Source organism: Heterodontus francisci, chromosome 41 (assembly GCF_036365525.1).
Source record: "Heterodontus francisci isolate sHetFra1 chromosome 41, sHetFra1.hap1, whole genome shotgun sequence".
Classification (NCBI taxonomy): Eukaryota; Metazoa; Chordata; class Chondrichthyes; order Heterodontiformes; family Heterodontidae; genus Heterodontus; species Heterodontus francisci.
The window spans coordinates 37,015,274-37,041,551 of record NC_090411.1 but is presented as its reverse complement, the minus strand read 5'-3'; the positions used below and the strand labels follow the sequence as shown (position 1 = coordinate 37,041,551).

The 26,278-nt window shown below is 42.3% G+C and overlaps 1 protein-coding gene and 1 long non-coding RNA gene across 17 annotated transcripts in view; one reads left to right on the top strand and one right to left on the bottom strand.

The window, feature by feature from the left end:
* The window catches only part of LOC137353506 (uncharacterized), a 691,250-nt gene that overhangs the window by 468,652 nt on the left and 196,320 nt on the right, over positions 1–26,278 (bottom strand). The window lies entirely within an intron of this gene.
* sacs2 (sacsin molecular chaperone 2) overlaps positions 1–26,278 on the top strand; it is a 171,903-nt gene that overhangs the window by 133,134 nt on the left and 12,491 nt on the right. For 14 of the 16 annotated variants that reach the window (XM_068019872.1, XM_068019871.1, XM_068019863.1 and 11 more), the window contains 4 exons: positions 804–915; positions 1,423–1,569; positions 1,948–3,418; positions 10,763–10,851. In XM_068019872.1, the coding sequence (XP_067875973.1) occupies positions 804–915; positions 1,423–1,569; positions 1,948–3,418; positions 10,763–10,851 (1,819 nt within the window). Of the gene's footprint in view, positions 1–803; positions 916–1,422; positions 1,570–1,947; positions 3,419–10,762; positions 10,852–26,278 lie in introns of those variants that run through there. The other 2 variants (XM_068019862.1, XM_068019874.1) reach the window with 2 other exon arrangements.

The window sequence follows — 26,278 nt, the reverse complement described above, 5'->3', positions numbered from 1 at the left end:
ACTGCTAGTTTGTACCTATTTGGACCATGATCGCAGGCTCCAGCTGATGACACTTACAAGAAGTCCCACATGGGACAGGCTGTGCATTCCACAGGACTAAGATATTCTGTCATACCTCGATTTATTAACTGATAGCAGAAATAAACTGGAGACTTAAATAAATAGACGCACCAGCTGCTCAGCAGTCAGCTTCTTCCCTTGTGCTGACGTCCCTTTATTTTATAGGGAAATTAACTTAAATGTTTTACTTAACACTTATTATCAATATACCTCCGGTTTTAATTTACTGAAAAATTCAATTTAGTGTTGCTGTCCCTTTCTAATTAATTTTAACCTTATCCCTAGATTTGATTAATTAATTGAACACTAATTGTAATTAAAAGTTGGCTTTAGTTTTACACTGTTAATCTAGTCTTACTTTATAGTTGATTTAATTAAATTACAATAAAAATTAAAAGCTTGCTTGCTGCACGTGACACCTTGTCCTATGATGTCATTTTGCAATATATCCCAACCGCTGCTGCTCTCTCCCGTTGTGCTTTGCTGCTGCCGGTATTTCCTGCACTGTGTTTAAAGGCTCCTCTGTCTCCTGCAGTACTTTGTTGTTCTGCTGCTGCCAGTGTTTTCTATGCTGTTTTTAAAGGTTCCTCTCTCCCACTGTGCTTTGCTGCTCTGCCACTGCTGGTGTTTCCTGCGCTGCATTTAAAGACTTCTCTCTCCCATTGTGCTTTGCTGATCTGAAGAGATAGGACTGCTTCACCAGGCAGCAAATGCTAAGTGTTCTTTAATTTCTTTCTGCACAGGAACTGATTCAAAATGCAGATGATGCTGAGGCTAATGAGGTAGTGTTTATATTTGATGAACGAACTTATGGGACAACATCTGTGTTTATGAAGGATCTTAAAAAGTTTCAAGGTAAGTGCATTCAGGATGCAAAGCAGATAAAAGACAACAAAGATTATAAAGGAATTTAGAAATTCAGATTTGTTTTTCTCAAGGTAACTGATAAGTTCCAAAACAAATTGTAATAAAAAGATACAGTCCTACCTAATGATGTGGACATGATGGGGACCGTTTTAACTTTGTGAACATAAGTGAGACAATTCAGTAGGTTTCTGTTGAAAATTCTACAATCCCAAAAGGCAAAATGACAACTTCCCATGTTTCTTACCGTCCGTGTTTTGGCAGATTTACTATCACTGCAATGTAATGATAGGGTCCTGCTGACATAAGTTGTAATAAAACAAAGCCGTTAATACTGCTGGGACTTAAAATGTGTTGGATTAAATGTGCCAGAGTTTTTGATGTTGACATACCTTCTCAGAAAGAAGGGATTAAAATTCCTTTTCTTTGAGAAGGGAATCAATGTCACCAGTCACTAATATCATCTTTGCAACCCCTGCTTTTGTTTTTCTCCTTTAGGCCCAGCTCTCATAGTGTATAATAATTCTGTGTTCTCAGAAGAGGATTGGCTTAGCATTCAAACTACAGGAATCAGTAACAAGCGGAATGATCCCAGCAAAGTTGGCCAATTTGGCCTTGGATTCAATACTGTTTATCACATCACAGGTGAAAGATTTATTTTTAGTATACAAAAGAGTATGACATTTTAATATAACTATAAAAAGTTCCATTTTAATTGTTTTTTTTTTTGGTAAGTTAGCCATTTGTAATTGTTACTTGTGTGTATATAATAGTATGAAAAAGTGCTGTGAAAATAATAGTCACTTTTGCTAAAGAGACAAGCAATAGTGCAAAATAAAACATGAATATGGTGTTATTTGCCAGCATATGTTCAAGATAACTAATTATTTCACAGATAAGTCTATTGAAATTAAAATCTGTTTAAGTTTAGTTTTGGAACTTGAAGGTTAAATTGACATTGGTGTGCTTATACAGGTGGCATTGTACTCGCTTGAAACTATTTTCAATTTTTCTTTCCAATAGATTTACCAAGCATATTCAGTGGGAAATATATTGGTATATTTGACCCACAAGAAAAGCTGTTTGGAGAACAGGAAGCAGGGTATATATGGTCTCTTGATGACCTTGAGGACAGGAAAGCTCTTGAACATTCCAGAGATCAGTTCAGGCCATTCAGATACGCCATGGAAGCAACTGGGACCATAACATGGACTAACGCTCTAAAAGAGCAGTATTTCAAGGGAACTTTATTTAGGTTTCCATTGAGAACTGAACCTTCAGAGATATTAGACAATTTGTATGACAAAGATAAAATCTTTGATCTTTTTGATTCCTTCCGAGCAGATGAAGATATGAGTCTCCTGTTTCTCAGAAATGTTGCTTCAGTCTGTATTAAGCACATTGACACCAGTGGAAATGTAAAGGTCCTTCTAGAGATAACTGCCTTGCCGCCTGAGTACATACCCTCTTTTAATCATAACCTCAATGTTGAAAGGCAGGAATTGGTCTCCAATATTAAAACTTCTACATGCATTAGAGCTATTTCACATCGCATTGCGACAGAAGAACACCACAATCACTGGTTAATAACAAATTGCACAGGCAGCGCAGGTGAATGGGCTAACTTAGATGATCTTGCTGAGAGGTTAAGTTATACTCCATATGTTGGACTGGCTTTTCCATTGAGTAAAGCAGAAACTACAGAAGCTGGCTCAAGAACAGACTTTGAAGGACGCCTTAGTTTCTTTCTACCACTCCCAAATAATGAGGCCAACAAGACTGGATTGCCTGTCCATGTAAATGCCTTCTTTGGACTTTCAGACAACCGAAGGCATATCAAGTGGGTTGAATCAGACCAAAGGTATGATGAAGCAGCCAAGTGGAATGAGCTACTCATTGAGAAAATCCTTCCTTGTGCTTACTGCCAACTTATCCTGGATGCCATTACTCTAGCTCAAACTTCAGTGCTAAAACCCTCATCAGTGTATCGTTTATGGCCAGACTATGAAAAAATGAATCATAAAGAGCGTTGGGTTAAGATAACTAAGGAAACCATCAAACGTTTGCTGGAACTTAATGTTCTATGCTTGGCTGCCTGTGAAGATAAATGGATAAGAGCTGACAAAGCAATCTTTTTACAGTGCTATGATAGGCTTGACATAAGACGGGCAATAGAGAGTTTTTTGATAAAAGAAGCTCAGCCCTTGGTTAGAGTCCCAAGTCATGTGTTTAAGGCCATATTATTCACTCTAGAAAACCAAAGTGACTTAAATGTGGTCACTCCCGGATATTTACGCAGCATTCTTCAGCATTGTGATTTGGGCACGATCCCACGTGAGCAAAAATTGATGCTTCTAGAGTATGTTCTAAGTGATGAGCAATACAGTTCCCTTAAAAACTTTCAACTACTACCAGTCAGCAATGGATCCTTTGTAAAGTTCCAAATCAGTGCATGTGATGAGCCTGTATTTACTGACTCAGCAAAATTTCCACGGTAAGCCTTTACAAACAAGAGTATAAAATAGCTTCACTCAGTTTTGCTCTTATTATCCCAATAGTATTTTTTAATTGTTTAGTTCAATACCCTGGCAGCAAATTTAAATATGGTAAAATAATCTGCAATGTTTGTAATGAAAATGTGTTTCATTTTACTGTCTTACTGTGCCATACAGATTGGGAAGTTCCCATATTTCTTTCCTGATCTCATACACTAGTCTCAGTTGGACTAGTATTGGGGCAGTTCAAATGGGTTGGAGATGGGTAAAGCAGCCAGAGTCCCTTCTTCTGTTGTTCAGTGGCTTTCAATGGAAAATGTGAGGATGCTGAGGGAGGCAAGGGTAGAAATTGTGGAGGTACTGGCCATAATCTTCCAATCTGCCTTTAGTTTTTTTTATTTATTCATTTTTCATGGGATGTGGGCGTCGCTGGCCAGGCCAACATTTATTGCCCATTCCTAATTGTCCATGAGAAGGTGGTGGTGAGCTACTTTCTTGAACAGCTGCAGTCCATGTGGGGTAGATACACCCACAGTGCTATTAGGAAGGGAGTTCCAGGGTTTTGAGCCAGCGACAGTGAAGGAACAGCGATATAATTCCAAGTCAGGATGGTGCGTGGCTTGGAGGGGAACTTGCAGGTGATGGTGTTCCCACGCATCTGCTGCCCTTGTCCTTCTAGGTGGTGGAGGTCACGGGTTTGGAAGGTGCTGTCGAAGGAGCCTTGGTGCGCTGCTGCAGTGCATCTTGTAGATGGTACACATTGCTGCCACTGTATGTCGGTGGTGGAGGGAGTGAATGTTTGTGGATGGGCTGCCAATCAGGCAGGCTGCTTTGTCCTGGATGGTGTCGAGCTTCTTGAATGTTGTTGGAGCTGCACCCATCCAGGCAGGTGGAGAGTATTCCATCACACTCCTGACTTGTGCCTTGTAAATGGTGGACAGGCTTTGGGGAGTCAGGAGGTTAGTTACTCGCCACAGGATTCCTAGTCTCTGTCCTGCTCTTGTAGCCACGGTATTTATATACTACTCCGGTTCAGTTTCTGGTTAATGTTGATAGTGGGGGATTCAGTGATCGTAATGCCGTTGAATGTCAAGGGAAAATGGTCAGATTCTTTCTTGTTTGAGATGGTTATTGCCTGGCACTTGTGTGGGGCGAATGTTACTTGCCACTTATCAGCCCAAGCCTGGATATTGTCCAGGACTTGCTGCATTTCTACACTGACTGCTTCAGTATCTGAGGAGTCACGAATGATGCTGAGCATTGTGCAATCAGTTACAGGGGTTGTGCCAGAGGACTACAACTACAAGCCTTTCAGTTTAACCTTGGTGGTGGGAAAGGTTTTAGAAACAATGATCCGGGACAAAATGAACAGTCACTTGGATAAGTGTGATTAATTAAGGAAAGCCAGCATGGATTTGTTGTGGGCATATCGTGTTTAACTAACTTGATTGAGTTTTTTGATGAGGTAACAGAGAGGATTGATGAGGCTAATGTGGTTGATGTGGCATAAATGGACTTCCAAAAGATGTTTGATAAAGTGCCACAAAAGAGGCTTGTCAGTAAATTTAAAACCCATGGAATAAAGGGGACAGTGGCAGCATGGTTGTGAAGTTGGCTGAGTGACAAGAAAGAGTAGTGGTGAACAGTTGTTTTTCATATTGGAGGAAAGTATACAGTGGGGTTCCCCAGAGGTTGGTATTAGGACCACTGTTTTTCTTTATATATTAATGACCTAGATCCGGGTGTCCAGGGCACAAGGTCAAAATTTGCAGATGACACAAAAACTTGAAAGTATTGTGAATTTTGAGGAGGATATTGATGACCTAAGAGGACAAATACAGGCTGGTAGAATGCATGGACATGTGACAGATTAAATTTAATGCAGAGAGGTGTGAAGTGATACATTTTGGTAGGAAGATTGAGGAGAGGCAATATAATCTCAAGGGTACAATTCTAAAGGAGGTGCAGAAACAGAGACACCTGGTGTATATATGTACAGATCATTGAAGGTGGCATAATAGTGATTAAAAAGGAATCCTGGATTTTATCAATAGAGGTACAAAAGTAAGGAAGTATGGTGAACCTTTATAAAACACTCAACAGGAGAATTTTGTCCAATTCTGGGCACCACATTTTAGGAATGTTGTGAAAACTTTAGTGAGGGTGCAGAAAAGAGAATGATTCCAGAGATGAGAGTTACAAGGATAGATTGGAGTAGCTGGGGCTGTTCTCTTTTTAGAGCAGAGGAGATTGTGAGGAGATTTGATCGAGGGGTCTAGACAGAGTAGATAGAGAGAAACTGTTTTCGTTAGTAGAAGGATTAAGAACCAGCGGGGCACCGATTTAAGGTGAGTGGCACCGATTTAAGGTGAGTGGTAAAATAAGCAATGGCAACATGAGGAAAAACTGTTTTATGTGACAAATGTTTAGGATCTGGAATGCGCTGCTTGAGAGAGTGGTGGAGGCAGATTCAATCGTGGCTTTCAAAAGGAAATTGGATAAGCAGCTGAACAGAAATCAAATTGGGCTACGGGGAAAAGGTGGGGAGTGGGACTAGCTGATAGGCTCTTGCAGAGAGCTAGCAGGGATATGATGGGCTGAATGGCCTCTTTTTGTTCTGTAACCATTCTATGATTCTTTGAACATATTCAATTGTCCAGTGAAGGCAGGGTTGAGCTGAGTTGTGATGCTTTCCACTATACGTATTCTCTGAAGGCTTATGTGAAGAATAGCCTTAAATGAGGTACTAACTAGATGGCTGCAATTATCCATAGAAACATAGCTTTTAGGAGAAAAGAAAGCATACATTGCCTGGGAAAGAAAAGACCTTTTTCAAAATCAGTGTTTAACATTAAAGCTTTGGAAATCTCTGCTTTTGGGATAATGGGGGAAAAACAATTGGGTTGGAAAAGCAGAGTCAGAATCAGGGAAAAACTGGGCTGATAATGAAGATTTGAAGATGATACAAGATCAATAGAGTTGCGCTGAATGAACAAAACTTTGTTATTGTAATAAGTATGACCACATCAGCCTGTAAAAAGCAAGAACTTCAGGTTCACTGAGAAAATATACAGGATTATGGAACAATATGACTGTACATGAAACCAAACATACTGTCAGGATATTTTTTTAGTTTCATTCTTCCCTAGACATTTTTATCCCCTTCAATTTTACACCTCATTTAAAAAGTACTTTTGAAGTCTAGTCACTATTATGATGTAGGAAATGCATTAATCAATTTATACACAGCAAGCTTCCACAAATAGTAATGACCAGATAATTTATCTTTAATGATGTTGGTTTAGCCTGAATGGTATGATGGTCTGTTCAACAGTCTTGTTCAAGACACTTGGGGGCAGAACTGATTAGGGAAGAAATTGTAGTGTTGGAAAGAGGGGAAGACCTTGAGGGAGGAAAGACAGAATCCATTTAGTTAGAGTTGAGAAACAAAAAGAATACGCTACTCGGGGTATTCTATAGGGCTCCAAATAGTGAGGGAGAGGAGAAAATCTGCAGGGAAATCAGAGATGTGCAAGAATTATAGAGTGGTGATATTGGGGGACTTAAATTCCCCAAATATTGATAATTTTAGAGTAAAGGGAAAGCAGGGGGAGGAATTTCTGGATTGTGTTCAGGAACACTCCTTGATCAGTATGTGGCCCAAATAGAAAGGAGGCATTACTGGATCTGGTGTTGGGAATGGGGTCAGCCAAGTGTCTGTGGGGAAGCACTTGAGTAAGAATGATCATTGTATCATAAAGAACGATATCAGCTAGATTGGAAAGGGCTAATTTCATGTGATGAGAAGGGATCTATCCAGGATAAAATGGGATCAAAGACTGAGGCAAAACTGTAATGCATCAGTTAGCTATAAGGAAGAGATGCTTCAGGTACAGGCTAGGTACATTCCAACAAGGGTGAAAGATAGAGGAACCAAAAACAGGGCTCCTTGGATGACGAGGGAGATGGAGATTATATGAAACAAAAAAAATGTGTATGATGCATACCAGGTGAATTTTTCAAGTGAGAACTAGGCCAAATACAATAAGTTGAGAGGAGAGGTGAAGAGGAAAATAAGACTGGCAATGAGAGACTATGAGAATAGAATGGGAAACCAAAAATCTTCTACTGGCATGTAAGTAGTAAGCAGGTACTAAGACGTGGAGTGGGGCCCATTCGGGACAAAGAGGGTAATATATGCTTAGAGGTGAGTTAGTCATTTACAGCTTAGGAGGAGGCCATTCAGCCCATGCCAGCTCTCTGTGGAGCAATCTAGTCAGTCCCACTCCCCCAATCAATTCCTACAGTCCTGCAAGTTTATTTCCTTCAAGTGCTCATCCAATTTCCACTTGAAGTTATCGATTGTCTCTGCTTCGACCACCCTCATGGGCAGCATGTTCCAGGTCATTACCAGTTGCTGTGTAAAAATGTTCTTCCTCACATTCCCCCTGCATCTCTTGCCCAAAACATTCAATCTGTGTCCCCTAGTGCACCATGAGTTAATGGGAACAGTTTTCCTTGGCTAACTTATCTAAGTCTATCATCATCTTGTACACCTCTGTAAAATCTCCCCTCAATCTGCATGGCTCCAGGGAGAACAACCCCAATTTTTCCAACCTAACCTTCTAACTGAAATCCCCCAATCCCTTGGCACGTATTTGATCTCCTTTGTGGAGAACACATCTGTGCTCAACTTTGTTCACTCCCCACTGCCCTAAAAAAGGCAAGCCTTTGCAACTCACTTCACTGTGCAGGGCAAGGCTGGAATACTTAAGAGTACTTTGTATCAGTGTTTACTAAGAAAGAGGAATCTGACAATATCGGTAGAAGCGGAGAGAGTAGAGGCAATGGTTAGGGTAAAAATTGAGAGGAAGGTGCTGGGAAGGCTGGCTATGCTTAGGGTAGATAAGTCACCTGGTCCGGACAGCTTGCATCCCACGTTGCTAAAGGAAGTGGGGATGGAGATGGCGGAAGGGCTTGCCATAATCTTCCAATCTTCCCTAGATACGGGGAGGGGCCAGAGGATTGGAGAGTGGCAAAGGGTGTCCAGACAGTCCTAGCAACTACAGGCCAGTTAGTTTAACACCAGTGATGGGTAAGATTTTAGAAATCATAATCAAGAGAAAAAAATCAACAGGCACTTTGGGAGGTTTGAGTTAAGTAAGGATAGACAGCATGGATTTGTAAAATGCAGGTCATGCTTGACTAATCTAATTGAATTTTTTGATGAAGTAACAGAGAAGCTTGATTAAGGGATTGTGGTGGATGTTGTCTGTATGGATTTTAAGAAAGCGCTCAACAAAGTATCAGGAAAAAAGCTGATGAACAAAATTGAGGCTCATGGAATAGGAAGGTCAGTGTCCAATTGGATAAAAAAAAAAGTTGGCTCAAGGATAGAAAACAGCGAGTAATGGTAAATGATTGTCTACCATCCTCCAGTCTGAACAAAAGTGATGTACCACAAGGGTCAGTGCTAGGACAAGTTTTTTTTTTTGCTTATATATAAATAATGACTTGGATCTTGGAACACAGAGTAGAATTTCAAAATTTGCCAATGATACCAAACTTGGAGGAGTTGCAAACAGTGAGGATGATACAAATGGCCTGCAACAGGACATAGGCTAGCAGAATGGGCAAACAAGTGGAAAATGGAATTTAATACAGACAAGTGTGAGTTAATGCATTTTGGCAGAAGAGATAGGGTGACGCAATATAGACTTAATAGCGCAGTTCTAAAGAGTGCAGAAACATAGGGACCTAGGTGTGCACATGCATCAAGGTGACAGGATATATTGAGAGAGTGGTTAGCAAAGCATTTTTTTTATTCCTTCATGAGACGTGGGCATCACTGGCAACGCCAGCATTTGTTGTCCGTCCCTAATTGCCCTTGAACTGAGACTAGGTTTCAATTCCAGATTTTTATTAATGAATTAAATTTTTTTAATTCATTGAATTTAAATTTCACCAGCTGCTGTGTTGGAATTTGAACTCTCATAACGCATGTGGGATCATGGGCTTCATAAATAGAGGCAAAAGCAGGGAAGTTATGCTGAACCTTTATAAAGCTCTGATTAGGCCCCAACTAGAGTATTGCATCCAATTTTGGTCACACTTTAGGAAAGAGGTGAGTGTCCTTGAGAGGATGCAGAGGTGATTTACCAGAAAGGGGATTTTAGTTACAAGGTTAGGTTGGAAAAGCTGGGCTTGTTCTCCCTGGAACAAAGGAGATTGAGGAGAGATTTGATAGAGGTGTACAAGATTACGACAGGCTTAGATACGTTAGAGAAGGAAAAGCTGTTCCCTTTAACTGATGGTACAAGGACTAGCGGACACAGATTTAAGGTTTTGGGCAAGAGATGTAGGGGGAATGTGAGGAAGAACCTTTTTACGCAACGAGTGGTAATGACTTGGAACTCGCTGCCCACGAAGGTGGTGAAAGTGGGGACAATCAATGATTTCAAAAGGAAATTGGATGGGCACTTGAAGGAAATAAACTTGCAGTGTTACTGGGATCGAGTGAGGGAATGGGGCTGACTGGATTGCTCCATGGAGAGCCGGCATGGACTCAGTCTGCTGAATGGTCTCCTTCTGTGCCATGAATTACTCTATGGCACTATTAATACTGTTCCATAATAACCCAGTATAGTGTAATGGGCCTTGTTTTCTAAATCAACATAATTTTAAAAATAGTTTTTCTCAAGTAAAAGCAGCTCAGTACTTGGCTGATAAAATGTCTATATGTATGATCAAATGCCATCAATGAAACGGGAGGATTTATGCGAAGGAGTGATTAGCTGCATGTCTTCTAAAAGTCCTCAGCAGAAAATCACCTATGATTTTAAGAACTTGCTGGGAGAGCCTGAAAAATCACAAACTATTCAGTGGTGGCAAAGCTAGAAACAAGTGCAACCTCCTGCAATAAAAATACTTGGTACTCACTCACAGTGTGGTTCTGTAAATAAATGTACCATACAATGTGGTAATGAATCTGATTCCAGATTCAATCCTACTTTCTTCTGATTTGAGCCACAACAGCAATAAAGAACTCCCAGCCCAGGATATAGAGCAAAAAAAATCAGTTGTGTTTCCTACTCTTGATCTCTCTCCAGAGACGTTTGCTGGAAAGTGTGCACCAATGACTCAATTAAGAACATTTTGAGTGTTATAACAAGTGCTGTATAATTAATATAGTAAAATTATGAAGTAAAAAAACTGTCTAATATCTGCTATTACAGTAAAAGTACAGACTAATTTAATTTAGAATATTTGTGATTGTGCATACTGTAATGAGAAAATAGAAACAAATGTATGAAGTCGACACTTCTTTTTATATATATATGTAGAATTTTACTTCCGGGTCTTGAGAGGAGCTTTCTGCCTGAAGATCTTAGTGATACATTGCAGGACCACCTAAAGAAGATTGCTTATAGTCGTAAGAAACTTGTTTTTGTTTTGGCTTTAATTATAAGAATTAGGGAGAAATGATCTTTGCTGGCACACTGAAACCTGAGATTTTTATTTTTCTGGATTCAGTGACAAAAGGGGAAAAAACTGGACCTCTGGGGGTGAAATTGGTCTCCAGTGTGGCACATAACAAGCAATAGTGAATCATCAGCCTCTTTTACACCCTGCTGAAAATTGACCTTGGTGTAAAATGGACTGCATATTTATTTGCTATTGCCCATTTTACACTACTGCCAAACACCAATTTCACCGCCTAAGAGTCTTCAGGATTACATTTTCCACTTTTTAGCCTGGACTTAAAACCTGGTGTTGCGGATTTTCACCTATTACGGCAACAGTCTGGGTTTTATTTCGGTCTTGGAGGCAAATTGAAAATCTGATCTTTTATCTTCAAAGTGCTTTCAGTATGCTGTGGTTAGTAAATTTTATACATTCCTACCACTTAAAGCCACTGTATTTAAAACAGGAAGTTGCTTATATTGGTGAAAACATGACAGCCATTAGCTATTTGTATTAATGCCAATTTTAAAGTTGCCATTTTTAGCCTGTTCATTCTACTAGCGTTTTGCTTCACTTTTGCATGTAGTCATGTAATGCTGTTCAGAAATCACAATGTGGGGCAAACACCTAAGTGTTTTTGACAGCTTCACCTTCAATTAGGGAAGTGGTCTGGTGGTAGTTTAAGGCCATGTAGATTCAATTGTAAGAGCTGCAGACAATACAGTGTTCCAAAATTCCATGCATATGAAAACATTATAATAAAATCATAAAATAATGCAACACAGAAGGAGGCCATTTGGCCCATAGTGCCTGTGCTGAGTCTTTGATAGAGCTATCCAATTATTCCCACTTCCCTGCTCTTTCCTCTGTAAATTTTTTCCCTTCAAATATTTATCCAGTTCTCTTTTGAAAGTTACTATTGACTGCATCCACCGCCCTTTAAGGCAGTGCATTCCAGATCACAACAACTCACTGTATAAAAAAGAAAGTCCTCTGGTGCTTTTACCAATCACCTCAAATCTGTATTCTTTGGTTACCAAGCCTTCTGCTATTGGAAACAATTTCTCCTTATTTACTCTATCAAAACCATTCATGATTTTGAACCCCTCTATCAAATCTCCTCTTAATCTTTTCTGCTTTAAGGAGAACAACCTTAGCTTCTCAAGTCAACCATCTTCAGCTGCTTCATCAATGACCTTCCCTCCATCATAACATCAGAAATGGGGATTCACTAATTGCGCAGTGTTCCATACCATTCATGACTCTTCAGATACTGAAGCAGTCTGTGTCCACATGCAGCAAGACCTGGACAATGTTCAGGCTTGGGCTGATAAGTGACAAATAACATTTGCACCACACAAGTGCCAGGCAATGACCATCTCCAACAAGAGAGAATCTAGCCATTTCCAAATGGCTTTCAACAGCATTACCATTGCTGAATCCCCCACCATCAACACCCTGGTGGTTATCATTGACCAGAAACTTAACTGGACAAGCCATGTATATACTGTGGCTGCAAGAGCAGGTCAGAGGCTGTGAATTATGTGGCGAATAACTCACCACCTGACTCTACAAAGCTTGTCTACCATCTACAAGGTACAGGACAGGAGTGTGATGGGATGCTGTCCACCTTTCTGGATGAGTCCAGCGCCAACAACACTGGAGAAGTTCGACACCATCCAGGTCAAAGCAACCCACTTAATCTGCACCCCAACCACTACTTAAAACATTCATTCCCTCCACCACCGGCGCGCAGTGGCAGCAGTATGTACGGTGTACAAGATGACCAGCCTTCTTCACCAGCACCTTCCAACCCCACGACTTCTATCATCTAGAATGACATGGGCAGCAGACGCGTGGAAACACCACCACCTGTAAGTTCCCCTTAAAATCACATACAATCCTGAGTTGGAACTATATTGCTGTTCCTTCACTGTCACTGGGTCAAAATCCTGGAACTTCCAAACAGCATGGTGGTGGACTGCAGCAGTTCAAGAAAGCAGCTCACCACCACCTTTTCAAGGGCAATTAGGGATGGACAACAAATGTTGGCCTTGCCAGCAACACTCACCTCCCATGAAATAATTTTTTAAAAGTCTCTCCAGATAACTGAAGTCTCATAAAAACATAGAAGGAACATAGAAAATTTACAGCGCAGAAGGTTATACAACCCGTCATGTCTTTGCCGATTGAAAAAGAGCTATTGAGTCTAATCCCACTTTCCATCTCTTGGTCTGCAGCCCTGTAGGTTACAGCATTTCAAGTGCATATCCAATGCGATGAGGGTTTCTTCCTGTACGACCCTTTCAGGCAATGAGTTTCAAACCATCACCCTCTGTGTGAAAAATTTCTCCTCAACTCCCCTATAATCCTTCTGTTAATGACTATAAATCTATTGCCCCATGGTTATTGACCTCTCTGCTAAGGGAAGTAATTCCTTATCTGCTGTATTTAAGTGCCTCATAATTTTACGCACCTCAGTTAAATCTTTTTGTCAGCTTCCTCTGTTCCAAAGGGGAAAAAAACCAACCGATCCAATCTTTCCTCATAGCTAAAATTCTCCATTCTTGGCAATATCCTACTAAATCTGCTGTGTACCCTCTCAAGTGCAATCACATCCTTCCTGTAATATGTGGCCAGAGTTGGATGCAGGACTTTAGCTCTGACCCGACTAGTGTTTTATACAGTTCTAGCAAACCTCCTTGCTCTTACTTTTTACTAACCAAGTCATAAAATATATCCTGCATGCATTCTTAACCACCTTACCTATCTGTCCTGCTGCCTGCAGGGACATACACTCCATGATTCTTTGCTGCTGTACACTTATCAGTGTCTTACCATTTGTTGTGTATTCCCTTACCTTGTTTTCCCACCCGAATGCATTACCTCACATTTCTCCAAATTGAATTCCATTTGCCACTTTGTTTACCCAACCGACCAGTCCATTGATATCTTCCTGCAATCTGCAGCTTCCTTCCTCATTATCAACCACACAGCTAACTTTTGTATCACCTTCAAGCTTCTTAATCTTACCCCCGCATTTAAGTATAAATCATTAATATATATACCACGAAAAGCAAGGGTCCTAGAACTGAGCCCTGTGGCACCCCACTGGAAACAGCCTTCCAGTCACAAAAACACCCGTCGACCATTATGCTTTGTTTCTTAGAGTCATAGAGTTATACAGCACAGACACAGGCCCTTTGGCCCATCGTGTCTGTGCCGGCCATCAAGCACCAAACTATTCTAATCCCATTTTCCAGCACTTGGCCCGTAGCCTTGTAAGCTATGGCGTTTCAAGTGCTCATCTAAATACTTCTTAAATGCTGTGAGGGTTCCTGCCTCTACCACCTCTTCAGGCAATGCGTTCCAGATTCCAACCACCCTCTGGGAAAAATGTTTTCCTCAAATCCACTCTAAACCTCCTGCACCTTACCTTAAATCTATGCCCTCTGGTTATTGACCCCTCCGCTAAGGGAAATAGTTTCTTCCTATCTAACTTATCAATGCCCCTCATAATTTTTTATACCTCAATCATATCTCCCCTCCGCCTTCTCTGCTCTAAGGAAAACAACCCTAGTCTATCCAGTCTCTCTGAATGGAGGGATGTGACTAGTGGTGTTCCGCAGGGATCAGTGCTGGGACCTTTGCTCTTTGTAGTATATATAAATGATTTGGAGGAAAATGTAGCTGGTCTGATGAGTAAGTTTGCGGACGACACAAAGATTGGTGGAGTTGCGGATAATGATGAGGATTGTCAAAGGATACAGCAGGATATAGATCGGTTGGAGACTTGGGCGGAGAAATGGCAGATGGAGTTTAATCCAGACAAATGTGAGGTAATGCATTTTGGAAGGTCTAATGCAGGTGGGAGGTATACAGTAAATGGCAGAACCCTTAGAAGTATTGACAGGCAGAGAGATCTGGGCGTACAGGTCCACAGGTCACTGAAAGTGGCAACGCAGGTGGATAAGGTAGTCAAGAAGGCATACGGCATGCTTGCCTTCATCGGTCGGGGCATAGAGCATAAAAATTGGCAAGTCATGTTGCAGCTGTACAGAACCTTAGTTAGGCCACACTTAGAATATTGTGTGCAATTCTGGTTGCCACACTACCAGAAGGACGTGGAGGCTTTGGAGAGGGTACAGAGGAGGTTTACCAGGATGTTGCCTGGTCTGGAGGGCATTAGCTATGAGAGGTTGGAAAAACTCGGATTGTTTTCACTGGAACGACAGAGGTGGAGGGGCGACAAGATAGAGGTTTACAAAGTTATGAGTGGCATGGACGGAGTGGATAGTCAAGCTTTTTCCCAGGGTGGAAGAGTCAGTTACTAGGGGACATAGGTTTAAGGTGCGAGGGGCAAAGTTTAGAGGGGATGTGTGAGGCAAGTGTTTTTTACACAGAGGGTGGTGAGTGCCTGGAACTTGCTGCCAGGGGAGGTGGTGGAAGCAGATACAATAGCGACGTTTAAGAGACATCTTGACAAATATATGAATAGGAAGGGAATAGAGAGATATGGGCCCCGGAGAGCAGAAGGTGTTAGTTTAGGCAGGCATCAAGATCGGCGCAGGCTTGGAGGGCCGAATGGCCTGTTCCTGTGCTGTACTGTTCTTTGTTCTTTTGTTCTCTTAGCTGAAATACTCCAGCCCAGGCAACATCCTGGTGAATCTCCTCTGCACCCTCTCCAGTGAAACCACATCCTTCCTATAGTGTGGTGCCCAGAAATGTACACAGTACTCTAGCTGTGGCCTAACTAGCATTTTATGTAGCTCCATCATAACCTCCCTGCTCTTACATTCTGTGCCTCGGCTAATAAAGGCAAGTATATCATATGCCTTCCTAACCACCTTATCTACCTGTGTTGCTGCCTTCAGTGATCTGTGGACAAGTACACCGTCTTTCTGACCCTCTGTACTTCCTAGGGTCCTACCATCCATTGTATATTCCCTTGCCTTGTTGGTCCTCCCAAAATGCATCACCTCACACTTCTCAGGATTAAACTCCATTTGCCACAGCTCCGCCCATCTTATCAGCCCATCTATATTGTCCTGTAATCTAAGGCTTTCCTCGTCACTATTTACGACGCTACCAATTTTTGTGTCATCTGCGAACTTACTGATCATACCTCCTATATTCACGTCTAAATCATTAATGTACACTACAAACAACACTTGCCACTGAGCCAGTTTTAGATCCAACTTGCCACTTGCCCTCGGATCCCCTGTGCTGTTATTTTTCTTACCAGTCTGCCATGCTGGGTCTTGTCAAGAGCCTTGCTTAAATCCATGTAATCTATCAAAATCCATCAAACATGCTATCCTCAGTCATTGGGAAAATGCTAGAATCTGTTCTAAAGGATGTGATAAATGGATACTTGGATAATAATGATCTGATTGGGCACAGTCAACATGGATTTATGAATGGGAAATCATATTTGACGAACCTGTGGGGGCTTTTTCAGGATGTTACTAACAGAACTGATAAAGGGGAGTCGGTGGATGTGTATACTTGGATTTTCAGAAAGCTTTTGATAAAGTCCCCCACAAAATTAGCAAAATGAAAACACATGGGATAGGAGGTAATGTGCTGGCATGGATTAAGGGTTGGTTAACAGGCAGAAAGCAGACAGTAGGAATAAACGGGTCATTCTTGCGTTGGCAGGCAGTGACTAGTGGGGTTCCGTAGTAATCAGTACTTGGGCCCTAGCTGTTCACAATATATGCCAATGATTTAAATGTGGGGACCAAATGTAATATTTTCAAGTTCGCAGATGACACAAATCTAGGTGGTAATGTGTGTTGTGAGGAAGATGCAAAGTGGCCTCAAGGGGTTTTGGACAGACTTAGTGAGTGGGCAAGAACGTGGCAGATGGAATATAATGTTGAAAAATGTGAGGTTATCTACTTTGATAGGAGGAACAGATGTGCAGAGTAATTCTTAAATGGTAAGAGGTTAGGATGTGTAGATGTACAAAGGGACCTGGGTGTCCTTGTCAATTAATCACTGAAAGCTACCATGCAGGTGTTGCAAGGAATTAAGAAGGATAATGGTATGTTAGTCTTTATCACAAGAGGATTTGAGTACAGGAGTAGTGAAGTCTTGCTTCAGTTGTCTAGAACTTTAGTTAGACCGCACCTGGAGTACTGTGTGCAGTTTTGGTCCCCTTACCTTAGGAAGGATATTGCCATAGAGGGAGTGCAACAAAGGTTCACCAGACTTGTTCCTGGAATGGCGGGACTGTCCTATGAAGAGAAATTGGGGAAACTGTGCCTGTTAGAGAGATACAGCACTGAAACAGGCCCTTCGGCCCACCGAGTCTGTGCCGACCAACAACCACCCATTTATACTAAGCCTACATTAATCCCATATTCCCTACCGCATCCCCACCATTCTCCTACCACCACTAGGGGCAATTTATAATGGCACATTTACCTATCAACCTGCAAGTCTTTGGCTGTGGGAGGAAACCAGAGCACCCGGCGGAAACCCACGCAGTCACAGGGAGAACTTGCAAATTCTGCACAGGCAGTACCCAGAACCGAACCTGGGTCGCTGGAGCTGTGAGGCTGCAAGGCTAACCACTGCGCCACTGTGTCACCCCTTAAATGCCACCAGCTGACATAGTGAGATTTGAACCCATGTCCCCAGGACAGTAGTCTGAGCCACTGGATTACTTGTCCAATGACACTACCACTATGACACCATCTCCCCTGCAACTCTCTAGAGTTTCTATTCTCTAGAGTTTCGAAGAATGAGAGGTAATCTCATTGAAAACTATAAAATAATTAATAGGCAGGTAAGATGTTTTCCCTGGTTGGGGAGTCTAGAACCGGGGGACACAATTTCAAAATAAGGGGGAAGCCACTTAGGGCAGAGATGAGGAGAAATTTCTTTACTCGGAGGGTTGTGAATCTTTGGAATTCTGTACCCCAGAGGGCTGTGGAAGCTCAGTCATTGAGCATGTTTAAAGGAGAGATTGACAAATTTCTAAATACCAATAACATAAGGGGATAGGGGGATAGTTTGGGGAAAACGCATTGAAGGGGATGATCAGCCGTGATCATATTGAATGGTGAGCAGACTCGATGGGCTAAATGACCTGTTCCTATCCTCATCAGCCCTCCTTATAGTTACTCAAAAAGTTCAGTCAAATTAATCAAACACGATGCCCACTTAAAAAATCCAGAGTCATAGGGTCGTACAGCACAGAAACAGACCCTTCGGCCCACCGCGTCCATGCCGACCATAATGCCTATCTATACTAATCCCACCTGCCTGCATTAATTCCATATCCCTCTATGCCTTGCTCATTCAAGTACCTGTCCAGATGCCTCTTAAATGTTGCTATTGTTCCTGCCTCCACCACCTCCTCTGGCAGCTCATTCCAGATATGCACTAGTCATTGTGTGAAAAATTTACCCCTTTGATCCCCTTTAAACCTCCTCCCTCTCATCTTAAATCTATGCCCTCTAGTTTTAGATACCCCTACCATGGGAAACAGACTCTGGCTATCTACCCTATCTATGCCTCTCATAATTTTATATACCTCAATCATGTCCCCTCTCAGCCTCCTTCGCTCCAGGGAAAACAGACCCAGCCTATCCAATCTCTCTTTATAACTCAAGCCCTCCAAACCAGGCAACATCCTTGTGAATCTTTTCTGCACCCTCTCTAGCTTAATCACATCTTCCCTGTAATGCGGCGACCAGAACTGCACACAGTACTCCAAGTGCAACCTAACCAACGTTATGTACAACGGTAACATGACGTCCCAACTCTTGTACTCAGTGCCTCGGCCGATGAAGGCAAGCATGCCATACGCCTTCTTCACCACCTTGTCTACCTGTGTTACCACTTTCAGGGAACTATGTACTTGCACTCCAAGGTCTCTCTGCTCAATAACACTCCCCAGGGCCCTGCCATTCACTGTATATGTCCTGCCCTGGTTTAACTTCTTAAAATGCATCACTTCAGACTTGTCTGCGTTAAATTCCATTTGCCAATCCCTTGCCCACTTTCCCAGTTGATCTATATCCTGTTATAACCTTAGACAACCTTTTTCACTGTCCACTATACCACCAATTTTGGTGTCATCTGCAAACTTACTAATCATGCCCCCTACATTCACATCCAAGTCATTAAAAAAATGACAGACACAGCATCGATCCCTGCAGCACACCACTGGTCACCGGCCTCCAATCCGAAAAACAACCCTCCACTACCACCCTCTGCCTCCTATCACCAAGCCAATTTTGTATCCAATTGGCTAGCTCACCCTGGATCCCATGTGTTCGAACCCTCCGGACCAGCCTACCATGCGGTACCTTGTCAAAGGCCTTGCTAAAGTCCATGTAGACAACCTCCACCGCCCTGCCCTCGTCAATCCTCTTGGTCAACTCCTCAAAAAAACTCAATCAAATTCGTGAGACATGATTTCCCACGCACAAAGCCATGCTGACTACCCCTAATCAGACCGTGCCTTTCCAAATGCATATAAATCCTGTCTCTCAGAATCCCTTCCAATAACTTGCCCACCACTGATGTAAGGCTCACCGGCCTGTAGTTCCCTGGCTTATCCCTGCTGCTCTTCTTAAATAAAGGCACAACATTAGCTATCCTCCAGTCTTCCGGTACCTCATCCATGTCTAACGATGATACAAAAATCTCTGCCAGGGCCCCAACAATCTCCTCCCTTGCTTCCCATAGCATCCTAGGATACACCTGGTCAGGCCCTTGGGATTTATCCACGTTAATGCGCTCCAACACTCCTCCTTTGTAATGTTGATATGCTCCAGGATATCGGTATTCCCTCCCTTGAACTCACTAACTTCCATGACCTTCTCCACGATAAATACAGACGAGAAGTATTCATTTAAGACCTCGCCCATTTCCCGTGGCTCCACATGTAGATTACCACACTGATCCTTAAAGGGACCTACTCTCTCCCTGGCTACCCTTTACTCTTAATATACTTATAGAATCCTTTAGGATTCTCCTTTATCTTATCTGCTAGGGAAATCTCATGGCCCCTTTTCGCCCTCCTCGTTTCCTTCTTAAGTGTACTCCTACATCCCTTATACTCCTTGAGGGACTCGCCTGATCCCAGCTGTCTATACCTGACATATGCCTCCTTCTTTGTCCTGACCAGACCCTCATGCTGTCCTTGAATAATGCATGCCTTCTAAATAACAATTTATACTGTCCTTTATAAGTTTTCCCAACAATTTGCCCACCACAGGTAGAACCGGACAGAGTCAGCATGGATTTACGAAAGGGAAATCACGCTTGACAGATCTACTAGAATTCTTCGAGGATGTTACTAGTAGAGTTGATGAGGGTGAGCCAGTGGATGTGGTTTATTTGGACTTTCAGAAGGCTTTTGACAAAGTCTCACATAAGAGATTAGCGTGTAAAATTAAAGCGCATGGGATTGGGGGTAGTGTATTATGATGAATAGAAAATTGGTTGGCAGACAGGAAACAAAGAGTAGGAATAATCGGGTCTTTTTCCAATTGGCAGGCAGTGACTAGTGGGGTACCGCAGGGATCAGTGCTGGGACCCCAGCTATTCATAATATATATTAATGATTTAGATGAGGGAACTAAATGTAATATCTTCAAATTTGCAGATGAGACAAAACTGGGTGGGAGGGTGCATTGTGAGGAGGATGCAGAGAGGCTTCAGGGTGATTTGGACAAGTTAAGTGAGTGGGGAAAATGCATGGCAGATGCAGTATAATGTGGATAAATGTGAGGTTATCCGCTTTGGTTGCAAAAACAGGAAGGCAGATTATTACGTGAACGGCTATAAACTGAGGGAGGGGAATATGCAACGAGACCTGGGTGTTCTCGTACACAAGTCGCTGAAGGTAAGCGTGCAGGTGCAATAGGCGGTAAAAAAGGCAAATGGTATGTTGGCCTTCATAGCGAGAGGATTCGAGTACAGGAGTAGGGATGTCTTGCTGCAATTATACAGGGCCTTGGTGAGGCCACACCTGGAATATTGTGTGCAGTTTTGGTCTCCTTATCTGAGGAAGGATGTTCTTGCTGTAGAGGGAGTGCAGCGGAGGTTCACCAGACTGATTCCTGGGATGGCGGGACTGCCATATGAGGAGAGATTGAGTCGGTTAGGTTTATATTTGCTGGAGTTCAGAAGAGTGAGGGGGGATCTCATAGAAACCTATAAAATTCCAACAGGACTTGACAGGGTAGATGCAGAAGCATGTTCCCGATGGTGGGGGAGTCCAGAACCAGGGGTCATTGTCTAAGGATACGGGGTAAACCTTTCAGGACTGAGATGAGGAGAAATTACTTCACCCAGAGAGTGGTGGGCCTGTGGAATTCGCTACCACAGAAAGCAGTTGAGGCCAAAACATTGTATGTTTTCAAGAAGGAGTTAGATACAGCTCTTGGGGTGAAAGGGATCAAAGGATATGGGGAGAAAGCAGGAACAGGTTACTGAGTTGGATGATCAGCCATGATCATAATGAATGGCGGAGCAGGCTTGAAGGGCCGAATGGCCTACTCCTCCTATTTTCTATGTTCTATTAGCTTGACTGGCCTCTAATTACTCAATCTAAACCTTCCTCCCTTTTTAAATAATGTTGCAAGGTTAGCAATCCTTCAGCATCACATCTGTAGCCAAAAAGGGTTGAAAAATAATGATTAGAGCCTCCACTATTTCCTCCCTTGCTTCCCTTAGCTGCCTGGGATACATTTCATCCAGGCCTGGTGATTTATCCACTTTCAAAGATGTTAAACCTCCTAATATTTCCTCCCTCACTATGTTTATACTGTCCAATATTTCACACTGCTCCTTAGCTACGATGTCTGCATCTTCCCCCTCTTTTGTGAAGCAAAGTAATCATCCATGATACCATTCTAATAAATCTCTTCTGCACACTTTGACATCCTTCCTAAAGTGTGGTGCCCAGAATTGAACACAACACCCCAGCTGAGGTTTAGCATAACTTCCTTATTTTTACACTCACTGCCTCTATTACTAAAGCCAAGAAACGCATTTTTTTAAACAGCTTTCTCAACTTGTCCTGCCACCTTTAAAGATTTGTGTCCATGCATCTTCAGGTCTTTATGTTCCTGCACCCACTTTAAAATTGTATTGCTTAGTTTATATTGCCTCTCCTCATTCTTCTTTCCAAGTTGTATCACCTCACACTTCTCTGCTTTAAATTTCATCTTTCATGTGCCTATCCATTTCACCAGTCTATGTCCTCCCCAAGTCTCTCGCTATCCTCTTCGGTTATTTACAACATTTCCGAGTTTCGTGTCATCTGCACCTTTGAAATTACGCCCTCTATACCCAAGCCTAATTATGATATTTATTGGAATAATATATATTTTGTGTTGTTATATTATACTGTTCTCCCAATTCATTCTCACTTCTCTGAAATAATAATTATAATAATGATTAGCTTTTCGTTCCCACAATAAAAACACTGTTCTTACTTTTCTTGACTTAATTTATTTTTAGGTTTTTCTTCATGTTAGTGCAACCCAACTGGAAAGGTTGGGAGCAGCAAATGAGATGTTAAAGAGCCGCATGTAGCTCTGGAGCCACAGGTTGCAGACCCCTGACCTAGAAGGTCACTGGTAGCAGGCACACCGGAACATGACCACCTGCAAGTTCCATTCCAAGTCATACACCTTCCTGACTTTGAAGTGTATCACTGTTCCTTTATCATCGCTGGTTCAAAATCCTGGATCTCCCTACCCAACAGTACCGTAGGTGTACTGACACCACACGGACTACGGCTGTTCAATAAATTGGCTAACCACCGCCTGCTCAAGGACAAATAAGGATGGGCAGGAAATGCTTGCTTTGCCAGCAACACCCAGCTCCCATGAACAAATACTGAAAAAAGAAGTAGGAAGGAGTGGAGCAGAGCTGTAGCACTTGTGGGAGCCTCACAAGAGAGTAGAGACTTGCAAGAGTAGGTTAAAAAACACCAGGTTAGTGGAGGGAGGTTGGAATGGGACAGCAACAAGAACAGCTTGTAATTTAATCAGGGCTTTAACATAATAGAACATCCCAAGGCACTTTACAGGAGCGTTATAGAACAAAATTTGGCTCTGATCTATATAAGGAGATAATTAGGCCAAATGGGCAAAAGCTTAGTCGAAGAGGTAAGATTTGAGGAAGAAAGAGAAGTAGAGGCAGAGAGGTATAGGGAGAGAAGTCCAGAGCTTGGGGCTCAATAGCTGAAGGCAAGGCTGCAAATGGTGAAGTGATTAAAATCGGGAATGCTCAAAAGGCCAGAATTACTTGAGCGCACAGATCTCGGGGGTTAGAAGACTAAAGGAGATTACAGATAGGAAGGGGAAAGACTATGGAGGGATTTGAAAACAAGAATTAGAAATTTAAAATCAAGGTGTTGCTTGACTGGGAGTCAGTGTAAATCAGCAAGCACAGGGAGGATGGGTAAGCAGAACTTGGTGTGAGTTATGAACAGGCAGCAGAATTTTGGATGACTTCAGCTTTGCAGAGGATAGAACACGGGGAGGCTGGCCAGGAGTACATTTAAATAACCAAGTCTTGAGATAACAAAAGCATGGATGATGGTTTCAGTATAAGCTGAGGCAAGGACCTAATAGGAAACAGCATCTGGGCATTTTGAGTACAGCATACAGGATGGAGAGGTAATGTGAGGGTGGAATAGAGAAATAGGGAGCTAGGAGTGTCAATTTCAGTGGGGTAAGAACAGATCTGGCCCAGGTAGATTGGAATCCAAGATTGCCAAGCAAAGCTGTAAGGGAACAATGAACTGCCTTTAAGGAGGAGATGGTTTGGGTACAGATAAGGCACATTCCCACGAGGGGGTGGGAAGGTAGGACAAACAAAGCCAGAGCTCCCCAGGTGACGAAAGAGAGAGTAAGATGAAGCAGAAAAAGGGTGCCAGGTTGATCATATGTCAGAGTCAGGCTAAATATAGAAAGTTCAGAGGAGCAGTGAAAATAGAAAGAAGAGCAGCAAAGAGCGAGTATGAGAAGAGACTGGCAGCCAACATAAAAGGGAATCGAAAAGTCTTCTATAAGGCATATAAGTAGCAAAAGGAGTAGGTCCAATTCGGGACCACAAAAGGGGATTTACGCATAGAGACGGAGGGCATTGCTGAGCTACAAAATGAATACTTTGCATCTATCTTTACCAAGGAAGAAGGTACTATCAAAGTCATAGTGAAAGACGAGGTAGTTGAGGCACTGAATGAGGTAAAAGTTGGTAGAGGAGCTATTAGAAAGGCTACTTGTACTTAAAGTTGACAAGTCACCAGGACCAGATGAGATGCATCTGAGGATGCTGAGGGAAGTAAGGCTGGAAATTGCAGAGGCACTGGCCATAATCTTCAAATCCTCCCTGGATACAGGACAGTACCAGAGGACTGGAGAATTGCAAATTTTACAACTTTATTCAAAAAGGGTGTAAGGATAAGCCCAGCAACTACAGGCCAGTTTGCTTAACGTTGGTGGCGGGAAAGCTTTTAGAAACAATAATCCGGGACAAACTAACAGTCATTTGGACAAATGTGGATTATTTAAAGAAAGCCAGCTCGATTTGTTAAAGGAAAATTGTGTTTGACTAATTTGGGTTTTTTTGATGAGGGAACAGAGAGGGTTGACGAGGGTAATGTGGTTGATGTGGTGTACATGGATTTCCAAAAGTGCCGCATAACTTTATCAGCAAAGTTGAAGCCCATGGAATAAAAGGGCCTGTGGCAGCTTGGATATGAAGTTGGCTGAGTGGCAGGAAACAGAGTAGTGGTGAATGATTGTTTATCAGACTGAAGGACAGTATATAGTGGGGTTCTCTAGGGGTCTGTATTTGGACTACTGCTTTTCTTGATCTATATTAATGACCTAGACTGGGATGTGCAGGATACAATTTCAAAATTTGCAGATGACACATAACTTGGAAGTGTTGTGAACTGTGAGGAAGAAAGTGACAGACTTCAAGAGGACATAGACAGGTTGGTGAAATGGGGGGACATATGGCAGATCAAATTTAATGCAGAGAGGTTTAATGGGGAACTGGTGCATGTACTGTACTTAGATTTCCAGAAGGCATTTTATAAGGTGCCGCATCAAAGGTTATTGCGGAAAATTAAAGCTCGTGGTCTAGGCGGTAACATATTGGCATGAATCGAAGATTGGCCAGCAAACAGAAAGTTGGCATAACTGGGTCATTTTCTGGTTGGCAAGATGTAATGAGTGGTGTGCCACAAAGATCAGTGCTGGGGCCTCAACGTTTTACAATTTATATAAATGACTTGGATGAAGGGACCGAAGGTATGGTTGCTAAGTTTGCTGATGACACAAAGATAGAGTCATAGAGTTATACAGCACAGAAACAGGCCCTTTGGCCCATTGTGTCTGTGCCAGCCATCAAGCAACTAACTATTCTAATCCCATTTTCCAGCACTTGGCTATGGCGTTTCAAGTGCTCATCTAAATATTGCTTAAATGTTGTGAGGGTTCCTGCCTATACCACCTCTTCAGGCATTGCGTTCCAGATTCCAATTCACCCTCTGGGTGCAAACATTTTTCCTCAAATGCCCTGTAAACCTCCTGCCCCTGACCTTAAATCTATGCCCGCTGGTTATTGACCCCTCCGCTAAGGGAAAAAGTTTCTTCCTATCAATGCCCCTCATAATTTTGTATACCTCAATCATGTCCCCCCTCAGCCTTCTTTGCTCTAAGGAAAACAACACTAGCCTATCCAGTCTCTCTTCATAGCTGAAATGCTCCAGCACAGGCAACATCCTGGTGAATCTCCTCTGCACCCTCTCCAGTGCAATCACATCCTTCCTATAGTGTGGTGCCCAGAACTGTACACCGTACTCTAGCTGTGGCCTAACTAACGTTTTATACAGCTCCATCATAACCTCCCTGCTCCTATATTCTATGCCTCGGCTGATAAAGGCAAGTATCCCATATGCCTTCCTAACCACCTTATCTACCTGTGCTGCTGCCTTCAGTGATCTATGACAAGTAAGTAGGTAGGAAAGTAAGTTGTGAAGAAGACATAAGGTGGCTACAACGGAATATAGATAGGTTAAGTGAAAGAGCAAAGATCTGACAAATGGAGCATAATATGGGAAAATGTGAAATTGTCCAATTTGGCAGGAAGAATAAAAAAGAAGCATATTATCTAAATGGTGAGAGATTGCAGAGCTCAGATACAGAGGGATCTGGGTATCCTAGTGCATGAATTGCAAAAGGTTAGTAAGCAGGTACAGCAAGTAATTAGGAAAGCTATTAGAATGTTATCATTTATTTCAAGGGAATTGAATACAAAAGTAGGGTGGTAATGGTTCAGTTATACGGAGCATTTGGTGAGATTACATCTGGAGTGCTGTGCACAGTATTGGTCTCCTTCTTTAA